Source organism: Macrobrachium nipponense, chromosome 18 (assembly GCF_015104395.2).
Source record: "Macrobrachium nipponense isolate FS-2020 chromosome 18, ASM1510439v2, whole genome shotgun sequence".
Lineage (NCBI taxonomy): Eukaryota > Metazoa > Arthropoda > Malacostraca > Decapoda > Palaemonidae > Macrobrachium > Macrobrachium nipponense.
The window spans coordinates 65,112,774-65,126,057 of NC_087211.1; the positions used below are offsets into that span (position 1 = coordinate 65,112,774).

At 38.8% G+C, this 13,284-nt stretch overlaps 1 protein-coding gene across 2 annotated transcripts in view; it reads left to right on the forward strand.

The window, feature by feature from the left end:
- The first annotated feature begins 1,803 nt into the window (after positions 1-1,803).
- Positions 1,804-13,284, forward strand: part of LOC135197100 (mitochondrial uncoupling protein Bmcp-like) — a 33,650-nt gene continuing 22,169 nt past the window's right edge. Inside the window, exons 1-2 of one of the 2 annotated variants that reach the window (XM_064224061.1) lie at positions 1,804-1,967; positions 4,872-4,951. In XM_064224061.1, coding sequence (XP_064080131.1) covers positions 4,888-4,951 — 64 coding nt within the window. In that variant the 5' untranslated portion in view covers positions 1,804-1,967; positions 4,872-4,887. Of the gene's footprint in view, positions 1,968-4,871; positions 4,952-13,284 lie in introns of those variants that run through there. The other variant, XM_064224062.1, reaches the window with a different exon arrangement.

Genomic DNA, 13,284 nt, shown 5'->3' on the forward strand with positions numbered 1-13,284 from the left:
CACTGGTTCAAGTTGCAGGATGCAGCATGTTGATCAGGCAAGTTCTAGCCTAGACCGTGGTTCTAGGCATTACCAGTCATCAACCGATATATACAGTACAAGGATGGCCAAATTTTAATGTAAACGGGTTAAATTACCATGTGTTACATTATTCGGAACTGTGTGGAATTGAAATCATTCAACTGCTTTACAATTTGATATCCAACATTTTTAGCTCGTCAACCAATATCTTCCGAAATTGTCCTCATTTATATTTAGTTATGAATGAATAATCATATTGCAAGATAGTTATCGATAGATAATTACTTTACAAGAGGGTTGGTTTTAGTTGATAATTACATTCTAATGCGTGAGCTATAATGGCAGCTGTTAGCCTAAAGAAAAATGTGTTAAACTTATTTCCGGGCCAGCACAGTGTTTGGAACTGAACGTATGACAGAGTGGGGTAAGCAATAAAAAATATTTACCATGTAAATTTTAGATTATTTTCAAGACTTGAACCTCTACTTCCTTGATAACTGAGTATGCAGGTGCATTGAACTATCAAACCTCACCAGTATAGATGAAGGTCAGACGAAGAGAAATGAATCTGAAGTAATTAGACAATATAAATGACAGTCTGGCGCACAAATGCTTCCCCAGGGATGTATGGATCACCGTTAGGCTTAACGAGAGAGTGAAATTCGACATGATGAAGAATAAATGAATGTACGCTTTGGCCTTTTATCACTGGTACTTCACAAGGCCGTGTAGCTGAAAGTAAAATATATGAAGTCGTCTTTTCATAACTGACGAAAACCAGATGGGAAACTGGAAAGCGATTGCTGTAATCTATTTGATTAAGATCTTACAGTCTTTTTTTCTTCTTCTTCTTTTTTGGCTTTCCGCCACCATCACCTCTCTCTCTCTCTCTCTCTCTCTCTTCTTCTCTCTCTCTCTCTCTCTCGTCTCTCTCTCTCTCTCTCCCATCTCTCTCTCTCTCTCTCTCTCTCTATATATATATATATATATATATATATATATACTATATATATATATATATATATATATATATATATATATATATATATATATATATATATATATATATATATATATATATATATGTGTGTGTGTGTGTGTGTGTGTGTGTGTGTGTGTGTGTGTGTGAAGACAATCGGTATGTATGGCTTTTATTTTATTATCATTTTTTACTGGAGTGAATCCAAACTGATGAACAACATAGTAAAACGGTCAGCTACGGTCGGGGTAAAGATTGGAAGATCTTTAAATTGCTTTACATTGAGGAAGATTATTGTATATTCGTTCATTTCTGAGAACATCCTAAGAGATACAGCAATGAGTTCTGAATAATTATTTTTTTTTTCAGATGGCAAAAATGACTTGAGGGGAATTAACATTCCATCGTAGGCGACGGAGCGAGCAGTGGGTTGCTGATAAAACATGTATTCATAAATAAATGCAATGACAAAAATCGACTTTCTCGTACTAGCTGGTTATCGATATTTCGTTAAGAAATGTTGCAGGCTACTCTATTTATAATGGTCATGTCATGTAAGTCAATATTCCTATTAGTCTTACCTAATAAACGTAATTACTCACCAGTACGATATGTCCTCACATACAAGTAATTTGTGTATGTATTATCAGTGTAGCCTATACCTGCCAAAACGAGAAAAATCAATGACCGCTATATGGCAAGGCGGTGATTGCGTCGCGAGTGGCTACAGCGCATGCGTCAATCTACCCCCCTCCCCCCTGGATCCCTCGCCGGTGGTAATACCACGAGCCCCTGAATTCTCGTTCTTCGCTCCCGACCTCAGTCGGCAAAGAAACACTGAAGAGAGAACATCGCACGCATAATTTTATCTTGTGTTATAAACAGTATACCTTATCTGTGTGATTTTCGCCATACCTTAGATTTCTATATTTTTTCCTTACGTAGCGGCATCACATTTTTCTTTGAGGTAATGTATTTTTGAGAGCCATTTTCTAAGCAATAATTACTGTTCTTTCAGAGAGCGTTCACAGGAGTGGAACAACCTCCCTGACGGTACCGTAGTCTGGCTGGGAAGGTGATGCAATTGTGAATGTCTGCTGCCTAGCTTTTCATTTCCCCGGAATTATCGTTGATGTTGTTAACGAGAATATGATGTAGGCATACGCGATCTTGAACAATAGGCATGTTAGTCAAAAGTTATGGCGTGAAAACGAGGCCATTCCCACAGCTTACGTAGCATTATTGTAGGGAGCCGATAGGCTTAAATGGACCTTGCCATTATTATTATTCTATATAGGCCTATCTGTACCTGGCACTGTTTGTGTTAACGTATAAAGGTAATTAAATATTCGCTTTTAATTCTTGTAAAGAGGCCGCTTGGCAATCGGAATGATTTTCCAACTTTCTCGAAAGACACCGTAAGGCTTAATAAGGTAGGTCGTGAGTAACCCCCCCCCCCCCCCACACAAAAAAAAGCACCACCATTAGGCTTATTCTAGTGGCCCTCTTCCCATCCATACCGTATGGTAGGTGAAGTTCTTTATTATATTCGTAGTAAATGCCAATATGGCGCCATTTCTTGGTGAAATAACCTATGATAGGTTAGTTTAAGCATTTTATTCGCCGTGAAATTCCTTCGTAAGCGCATTGAATTTGAGGTTTTCCACGAAAGATAGGCATACATTCCTTTGTGTTCATTGTATGGGGCTTTGGTAAATGGGCGTTGTACAGTAGATAATTGTATTAATCAAAGATATTCCCGTTTTTACTTCGTAGTTTTATATTTCATTTACACAGATGTCAGTTTGTGATAAATTGGTCTTTACTGTTGACTACATTAATTTTAATTACTACTATACGGGTAACGTAACCTGTCTTAAGTCAGATTTAATTAATTTAGAATGTCTCATTCTTCTGGTCGAATAACATTAATGCAGCCGTGAGCTTTTTAGTCAGTAGTGACTCCAATATGAGCTGAAGAATGCTGTGGGTTCCTGACTCTAACAACAAAGTGGAAGTTTGCAGTAGACCGTTCAGTTGGGCCTTCTGTTTTAAATGCAAACTACAGTCACATTCCGTCACTAGTTTTTATTTTAGGTCTGACGTTATGAATAACTATACATAATTGTAGCTACTCTTGTTTTTTTATTCGTTTATATATTTTTGCAAACTAACCGGGATGGGTTTGGTACATACTTCTGGACGTTTCCTCGTGTTGTTGCCGTCATTAGTGCTTTATATATATAGCCTGTATGGGGTGTGTGCCAAATGTGGCAGATGTATCGGTTTGGCAAATCATAAGACACGTTGGTCATTGTTTTTTGAACGTATCATCGAGTTATGACGTTTTTTTTCCTTATACCACCAGTTAAAGAAAAAAAGTAACTGTCTTTGTTTACCAATTCTCAAATGTACAAGTATTATATATTATATATTATCAAATAGATTATTCATAATGTGCATTTTCTTAAATAAAATATGGGAGGGGGTGTTCATTGGTTGACATTGACCAAGTATATACACATTGGATGTGTATATGCAACATAGAAAAATGCTATGCATATAGGGTATCGTATTTTCTAAAATTTACCTTCATTTTATTCGGAAATTTTTTTTATGATGCTCATATCTTAATAGGTACATGATATTTTCAACATATGAGCATTCCATAATGTGTATATATCATAGCCAATGCTAACCAATGAACATACCTCCAACAATTTTTAGTTGATATTTAGAAAATGCACATCACGAATAATCTGTTATATAATATAATATGCATATACATTAACAAGAATTGGTTAAACAAGAAAAACTGTTTCTTTGGCTCCTACTGGTGGTTTAAGGAAAATCAGGCTAACAAAATTAAAACATTATAATGCCTGTAAATGTTAAATAGCATATGAGTAAACAATCAACAGTTCACAATTCTGAAACATGAAGGTAGGTGGCCTACAAGTTTATTAGTATGGACGGTATAATTAGATTTAAGATGACCTTGAAATACTATCCTGTCACGAATATCGATGCCTATTCGCTAATGATTAACATTATTATTTTTGGATATAGTACATTGAAAATTGCAGTGTCCCTGTTGGCAAACTTTGTTAGATCGAGCAGCATGTCTTCTTTAATTATAATCAATGTCAAAACCTCCATATAGCAATTGTTTGTATATTGATCACCCTTGTCATGGTGGAAAACTAGACTGAACAGGTAGCTTTTAGGGCTCGCTTAAGACTTGCGGCAATAACTGGCGCTTTTATCGTGGGCACATCTGTGAAGAAGATCGGTGAGATTTGGCAGAGCTAAATTCAGAATGAATTAGTTTTTGGCGCCAGTTTATGCCACTAGCGTTCTTCAGATAGCGTTGAGCTGTTTACCTAAATGAAAATTAAGTTTGTTAGGCTCGGAAGAGTAGAAATGACTCGGTCGCACCCGAATTTTATACCCATTCAAACAACTCTGGAAATATTGAATACAAGGAGCGTACTGAATTGGATCTAATAGTAATCTCCCGAATTTCATCAAATTTCTAATGCACCCAGATTCTCTTATTTATCTGGTTGTGATTCTGTTGTCAGCCGGGCATCATCATCTATGTTTTTGAAGTTGTATTAATCACTCAAGTTCTTGCCTGAATTCACGTTCTTTCCCTTCAGTTAAGACAGAGCAAGGTTGAATACGAGTAATATGTTTGGTGCCTGTTCACAGCTTAGCGAAGTTTTGGAATTTTCCAGAAGAATCCCTAGTCTTGAATTAATTGCAAGTTGGTATCGTTGTCTTTCTCTAGGCCATAGTTTTTAAACTTTGAATTATTTTATTTTCTAGTAATAGTGATTTTTAATAAGTGTTTCTTTGTCTTCGTCAGGCGCTGCACACGTGGGATGGGCCGGAGCGATTGGCGCCCTTTCATCTACGGGGGCGTATCAGCCTGTGTAGCAGAATTCGGTGAGTTTAAAATTGTTGATTTATTTCTATTCGAATATGTTTTTATGATTGCCGCCTCATAGCGGAGCGCGCGTGATTGAGTGTGGGAGGGTGGACCAGCACAGCAGCTGTGCAAGTTTTTTTTTTTTTTTTTTATTGTGGCTTTGGAGGAATGTTGTCGCGACTCGTTTTCTTTTCCCAGAGCGTCATCATCGCTCATGATTACTTCCAGAATGTAAATAAACATACGCTTAAGCAAGGTCCTAAAGAATACCAGGTCAGACCGTCTCAGTGTTACTGCGCATATTTGTGACGTTACTGGTATGTGGCCATAAAAGAAAACCAAGAAAACAATAAAATGAAGGGTCACTATGGGAATTGTTTGCCCACACCCCATTCTCTCTCTCTCTGTCACGACCTTGGGTGAGAGAGGTCCCCGTTAATCTTCAGGTACTGCTGAATTAAAGGATTGAATCCGGTCTAAGAGAGCTTCTTTGTTCTTCACTCTGGTAAAAGTCAAATACTGACTGATGACATTTTTTTACCTGAACCTCGGCCAGATGCAGCTCGTGACGTCATGCGCGAGATTGTCCTTACTTTGGTCGGAAGCGGTCTGACCTGGTATTCTTTAGACCTTGCGCTTAAGTTTCTCACCACTTATTTCATCGTAGTAGTTAAGTATAGGTATTGCTGTGTGTGTTCATAATTATGCATCCACTTGCATTTATCTATTTCTTGTCTTAAGTTACCCAAAGGCACCAAAAACTTGTATATTTCCTAACACCGTTCTAGGAAACCTCGCGGGATGTAGATAAACCTGCTATTTCTTTGAATAATGTGCGTTCGAAGAATAGGTTGATTTGGCAACCTTTGGCTGTGAAAGTTATTGGTGTTCTTTGCTTGCCTACGAGTAGGAAAGCAAGTTGTTGATTATTTACTCTTGCATCGTTTGGTATTTTGAATTGTGCAGAACACCTGCCACGCCTCAGCACTGTTGCAGATATGTGCCACGATATTTTTAAAGCTGCTCGTCTGTTGACATTATATTTTTGATGACAAGAAGATTGTTGCATATTGTGCGCCGAGTTTGGTATCAGTGTTTTTGTCATGTTTATGAATCTTGTTATTTTCCGTAGTTTTAGCGTGTCCTTTGGCGCCTTTGTTTAAACGACCACGAATTTGCATGTGTATGATGTACTAAATGTTCAAATATTCTCCCTATAAAATTTTAAATTAATTTTGTTGAATAAGCCACAGGTTCATCTTGCCTTAGGGAAATGAAAGATTCAGCCCTGACCTTGGATGCCTTCCATGGAACGTTGCTTTGGGTGTTGTTTTCCCACCTGAGGAACAACTGGTTTTATGATGCTTGCCTCATGAGAAAAGCATAGGCGTTAGTCTCACCCAACGTTTTAAAGCGGTTATGATTTTCAAAAGAGGGTTTTGAAATTACACAGTGCAGTTTATTTATAAGCATGTAGTGGTTGAGCTCGCAGCTGATCACGTGATTGTGTGTGCAGTTTCACTAGCTCCCCACGTGAAGGTTGTTTTGTTTGGAGTGACCACTTACGAAACACCTTGGTTGGCTCTGCAGTGTGGCTAGGCTTAATGTACTCTCTCTCTCTCTCTCTCTCTCTCTCTCTCTCTCTCTCTCTCTCTCTCTCTCTCTCTAGTACCACACATTTGATCAGTGACGTGGTTAGTCATGTGACAGTCGCTTAACATCCTGAGGAAGTTGATGGTCGTCTTGGCTTATGTATCGCGATGAGTCATTCTCGTATCAACATTTTTTCTTTGAGGCAGCAAAGTGTTGTCATTTTTATTTAGTCTACCGCTGCCGTAGCATTTTGTAAAAGGTTGTTGACTGGGCTGTTCTCATGTGAGTTTTTTTTTTTTTTTTTTTTTTTACATTGCTGGCATTTTCCATTTTTTTTATTGCTGGCATTTTTTCCATATTAAAGATCTATGGGTATGATGTCAGGATCGAAATGATTACTCAATGTTGTTTAGCGAATTTTGTTTGCTTGTTTTTGTTTGTGGTGATTTTACGTTGCATGGAGCCAGTAGTTATTCAGCAACGGGACCAACGGCTTTACGCGACTTCCGAACCACGTCGAGAGTGAACTTCTATCACCAGAAATACACATCTCTAACCCCTCGGTGGAATGCCCGAGAGTCGAACTCGCGGCCACCGAGGTGGCAGGCCAATCCGATCACGTCACTGAGGGGCTCTGTTTACTAAAACTTGTCAGTATTTGACGTTATGTTATGTTTGAGTATCCTGACCTTGGTGGAGTGGTTGTTTTAAAACCTGGAAGGCATCATCTCTCAGTCTGTGTTAACATACACTTCACCACTCCGCCAAGAGTAAACGACACATTGGAATTACTGCATTTCCAGTATGTTTATCGCTATAGCTCATAGCCCTTATTTAATGTAATAAATTGGTCGCCTTTCAGTTTGGATTACCCTCACCATACTCCCATGCCCAGACAGAACACTGCAGCCTCCCTCGTGTATTAGCCTAGTCTATTTTTAATGTACGTTGCGCAAGCCCTATTTATTCATGTGCTGAACGATTTTGGCAGTCCTCGATGTTTGCGGTGACTTGAAGTAGCTGCCTTCGTGGTATGATGACTAATTAATCGTTGTCATCGCTGTTACGCATGTGGAAGATCTGTGTTGGAGGACTTTTGAAAGATGTACCCACACCATGAGAGACGATACTTGATGAAATATATATATATATATATATATATATATATATATATATATATATATCTATATATTTATATTATATATATATATATATATGTGTATATATATATACTATATATTTATTTTATTTGAGATTTTCATTAGGCAGAGGCGAATTGTGCCATTACGAGACCAGGCTTGTCACGTATCAGAAAATCCGGCAGCCGGGTCCTTTAAAGGAAAAGGTTGAAAACAGGAAAGCGATATATTAGGCGAAAATGGTGCGTGTCGTAAGCTCGCAGATGAGCCGGTAGTGGGAGTAGTGGGTTGTCCGTGGTGGGTGGGTGGGTGGGGGGATTGGGAAGGTGGGGAAGGAGCCATCGCAAGGGATCGATACGTCTGGTCGCATCTCGTGCTGGTGGAAGAGGTGGATGATTTTCTCGCCACTCCCTTCGCGCTTAAAGGCGGGTGGGGTCGAGGTGGTGGAAATAAGGAATAGTTATGGGTGGAGCTCTAATGAATATTTCCTTGTGCCATTTCCACTCTTGTTTGTGGTGGAGATTGTCGATTTATTTCCATTCGTAATATTCAAACGCCCCATCTTTTTTTTAGTAAGTTTCGTTAGAAAGCTCTCCCTTTTCGGTGTCAGGCCGTTACGAATGCTCTTATTTCAATACTGTCTTTTCAGCGTACCGTGGTCTCTTCTATTCTTGCCATTAAAACAAACCATTTTTTCAGTATCATATCCCCCTACAATATTCCAGCCCTTGACTTTTTAAGTATCATTAATAATCACCATTTTCAGTCGTATCAAATTACTTTTTCTGTGTAGTCTCATCGGCGTTCAAGATTGTATGGACTACTCCGTTCTGGTCACTACCTGCGCATGGGATTGCCCACATGTGTGTGCACATTCTTTTGGTCATAAAAGGAACCGCCCAATTTTCTAAGGTTTCCCAGGAAGTGATGGCTTCAGAATTTTGCCATATATGGTAATCATAGCGTACGAAGCTCTACAAGTATCTCCTATCGAGAGTGAAATAGGCGTTATTTTGCGGTAGCTTATTTGCAGTTGGATATGTTTAGCAGTGGGTATATTTTTTGTACTAGTTTCATTGGGACTACATCTTTAGTGAGTGCTCTCTCTCTCTCTCTCTCTCTCTCTCTCTCTCTCTCTCTCTCTCTCTCTCTCTCTCTCTCTCTCTCTCCTTCCTGTACTCAGGATTCCTGTTTTATTTCTATTTATAATTTTTAAGACGATGTAAACAGCTTAACCTGATGATAGTCTTTTGTTAAGGTAACCTCCATATTCAATTTGACATTTTCTATCTGAGATTTGTTAAAGATGTACTGTTGAGAAGGTTGCAGTATATTCTTTTTCGTTCATCATTACAGCCCTTTATAGGAGTATTGACGAACATGGCCCTTAACATTCATATTCCCACCCACCCCCTTATTTCCTGTCCGTTCTCTAATGACGTAGGTAGCTTATGCAAGGGGACGGTCTCAGAGGAAGACCCATTTATCATCCATGATTGAGAGGGTCGTTCCTCCAGTCTCACCTCTCGAGGTATTGCTTCGTTTTTCCTTTTATTCCTTCAGTTTTTTCTTATTTCTCATTTCATTGCGGTATTGCTTAGTTTTTTTTTCCTTTTTTTTCATTGATGTTATTTCTTATTTCGTTGGGGTATTGCTTAGGTTTTCGTTAGTTCCTCGAATTTATTTCGTATTTCTAATTTATTTCTTATTTCATTGAGGTATTGCATCGTGTTTTAATTCGTTCCTCGAATTTATATCTTATTTCTAATTCATATCTTATTTCATTGAGGTATTGCTTAGTTTTTTCGTTCGTTTCATCGACTTTTTTTTTTCGTTTATCGTCACGTCCCTCCGCCCTTGTTTTTTTTAATTATTTTTTTTTCAACTTTCCGCCAAGGTCATGTGAAGCTCTGGAGTGCCTGTCTGGATCGATGGTGCCAACGGTGCGTCCAGGCACAGTTATAATGTCCTTGGCTGAAGGTGAAGGTCATGAAGCCTGTGGCTCTCTCTTCATGAGACTTGTACCTCCATCTTTCTCTCTCGGGCTGGAGGTCTTTGTTTTATAGCATTGGATTTAGTTGAAATTTAAGTTTAATTTTATTTGTTAACGACCAGTTTCTTTATTTTTTTTATTAGGCCACATTGAAAATTGATTTTTTTTAACTTAAATATTGAATAGAATACGCACACTCGTCGTACTGTAAGAACTAGTCCGAATTCAGTTGTATTTTGGAAATATATTAAAAACGTTAAAATTCACTGCAGTTTCAAGACCTACTGGTCTCCTTTTCAGGTGATTACAGTGTATTATAATAAAAGAAGGATAGTTATAAATGTTAAGACCAAGAAAAAATAGCCCATCTTCGGTCATTACCAAACTGCTACTCTGAAAACAAACTAGTGTTTGATATTGATCTACTTTACGATGTTGTTAAGATTGGCTGCTTGAATTCTATAATTAGACAAAAAAACTGTCAAACTTAGTTTTAGTTAATTTTTCCTTTACTTGCACTGGGTCTTATTCGAGGTTAATTTTAGTTGTTCTTGTGCTTGCACGGGTTCCTGTTCTCGGGCAGCCCGGCAAAGTATGATGCTGAAACCGCTGTTAATACGAGTGCTTGAGTATTATCTTAAAGCAGCAGTATCTTATCCTCAGGTTGAGAGCAGTTGAGAGAGAGAGGGAGGGGGGGGGGGGGGGCGCCCGATATTAATACCATTATGGTTCCAGGATGGTAGATACTATTGTTGCACAGGTGATTTTTTTTTGTGGGGGGCGGGGTTCTTGTGCAAAGGATTGTATAAACATTGTAATGTAAGCCCTTGACCTCAAGAGATTTCTGTGTCACCTCTCTCTCTCTCTCTCTCTCTCTCTCTCTCTCTCTCTCTCTCTCTCTCTCTCTCTCTCTCTCATCGGGATGCTGTCGCCTTCTCATGGTTTTATTAACCCATATACTATAAAAACGTGTCGTTTTTGTCCTGATGTCTGACGCACTGCGGGTAAATCTGAAAGCCGCCCCCACCCCCTCCCCCTCCCCCCACGCTTTTTCTCTTCCTTCCCAGCACACACGCCACTGCCTCCATTTCCATCTCAGTGTTGACCTTGAGGATAAAACTGCCTGGATGCCGTCGAGAATTCTTTAATATTGTCCTCATATGTGCCACATCTTTGCTGTAGTGGTTGCGGCACGGGAGTTCCATATGTAATAAGTTCCGTGTGTTGAGTCTAGTCTTTGGTCCGTAGGAAAGGACTTCTGCGTCTAGCACTTTCGAAATTGTCTCTTATCGGATTTAAGAGACGCAAAGATGCATACGCCAGACGCAAGACTATATGTAAGAAAGCATTTTTAAACAATGAATTACGTTCGTCCTCAGACTAAATATGTGACAGTACTCTAGACTGACCGATTTCCGTTTATATGGCGAAGCCTTCCTGTCACGTAACCTGACTGACTTTAGCATGTGTACCTGATGTTTGCATTTGAATGATCTTTACTTTTTTCTGTGTCGCGTGATTCCCCCGACCGGTAAAGAATGGTGTACTTCGTGTGCCATTATGCAATAGGGTCCTAGAATAGCAGTGACCTTGACGCGAAGGTTGGGAGGAGGGACACTTGCCATTAGTACCTGGGCTCGTGATGCGGCTGCTGTATTCTGAACAGCAATGACGTTTTAGTTTTGTTTCTCCTCCTTGTTTCGGATATCGAGACTTGGGCTTCTTATTGTTTTGCTCTCAAGGAGTTGATTGCAAAGTTGTTGTTCGCCTCGCATTGGTGGTTTGAAGTAAATTTTTTGTAGTCGTGGTTTGGCTTTTGCTCTTGTTTGTAAATATCCATTATGGAGAAGCTGCCAAGAACCTCTCCCCCCCACCCCCCAGCTATCCCTCTTTTTTGCTGTGAGAAATCCTCCCTGTTGCAGTTGTATGTTTGTTTTGATCAAATACACACTAGTTGTTATGGCGCAGTATTTTGTATCTATGTATTCAAGTTGTTATTAAGTAGGAGAATATACTCTATTATTATTATTATTATTCAGGAAACTAACCCTACTCTTATGGAACAGTCCCAAAATGGCCACTGACTTGAAATTCAAGCTTCCGAAGAATACGGCGGTCATTAATAAAAGAAAGAGAAGATAAAGGGAAATACAGAAAGACGATATCTCACTTCATTAAAAGTACAGGGAATGACAAATGGGTTTCATTCCAAAGAAATGACCACATCTTAGTCTCATTCTTCTCTCACGCTTCACGTTCTTACTCAACGTGAGCCTGTGTAACTAACTGGTTTTAGGCTCACGCTTCCTAGACCGTGCTTCCCTTGCCTGCTAAGGAATGTGAAATCTCATCTTGGCTTCTTGCTGGATTATCGGTTGTACTTGTTTTGTTTTCGTTTATTTCGTACATGAAAATTACCCGGCTTTTTGCACTTGGCTGCTGGAACACATTTAGCTGCCAATTTCCTTCCCCACCGTCCGAGGAGGTGAATCATGTGGCTTTAATGGATTAGTTTTTAGGCTCTAGGCCGTTTTGTTTAATTTGTTTTTACGAACATGGCTGCTCTTGTTTTTTAATCAGCATCCCCATTTTGTTTTTAGGGTAATTGACCTTTTTTGTTTTTCAAGCAGTAGACTTTTTTTTTTTTTTTTTTTTTTTTTTTTTTTTTTTTTTTTAACCCTTTTTTTTTTTTTTGTTTTACATACGTGTTGTTTTTTAAGCAATATCCCTTTTTCGTTTTAACGGAAAACTGTCTTTTGATTGTAAGTCAGGGACAAAATTTTCTTTGCACCAAGGCTTGTGGGTAGATTATAGGCTTTATTTTAGCCAGAACGATTTTTTTTATTTGATAAGCTATTGAAATTCTGATCATATCTCCAAGAGGACGTGGTTTTCCCTTTTGCAGATGATAGTAGTATGAATTATGATTACCATGGTTGAAGTCTTGACTTGTGACATTCTCCGAGGATAGGTGCCCACCTCTGCTTGCTGACTCTCTCTCTCTCTCTCTCTCTCTCTCTCTCTCTCTCTCTCTCTCTCTCTCTCTCTCTCTCTCTCTCTCTCTCTCTAATTTTGCCCCTAGATGGGAAGGCCTTAGATAATTATATTGTAGTTCTTGTGTGAAATGTTTTATTAGTTGACTATAGTGATGTTTATACTCGGCCGATAAGGACTATGTTGTAGGTCAATGTCACGAGGTTTTTCATGTTCAGGGCCTAAAGTCAGTGTTATGGGTTAGTGAGACAAGGTCAGAAGACAGTTTTGTTACTAAGGATTCAGTCTGTATTGGTACCCTGCCATGTGTCGTGTAAAGTACAAAGTAAAGATAAGGTATTGATCACGATTCAGTTGAGTGCTATGAATAATTTCGCTTCTGTTTGTTGACAGTTTTTGATAATGGCTCCAGTGAAAGATAAGCTAGTAGTTTCTTATCTAATGCTATTGCCGTAATAAGGTAAATATAGAATCCGCGGAAAGATTAGATTGTCGTTCGTTATCTGATGGTATTGCCGTATGAAATCGATATTGAGTGCTGCTGTTGCATCAATAGTGACGTAAACTCTCATTATTGATTGATAGGTAATGTTTGAGGTTCTAATTTAGTTCCTCGAATTTTCACGTGTCT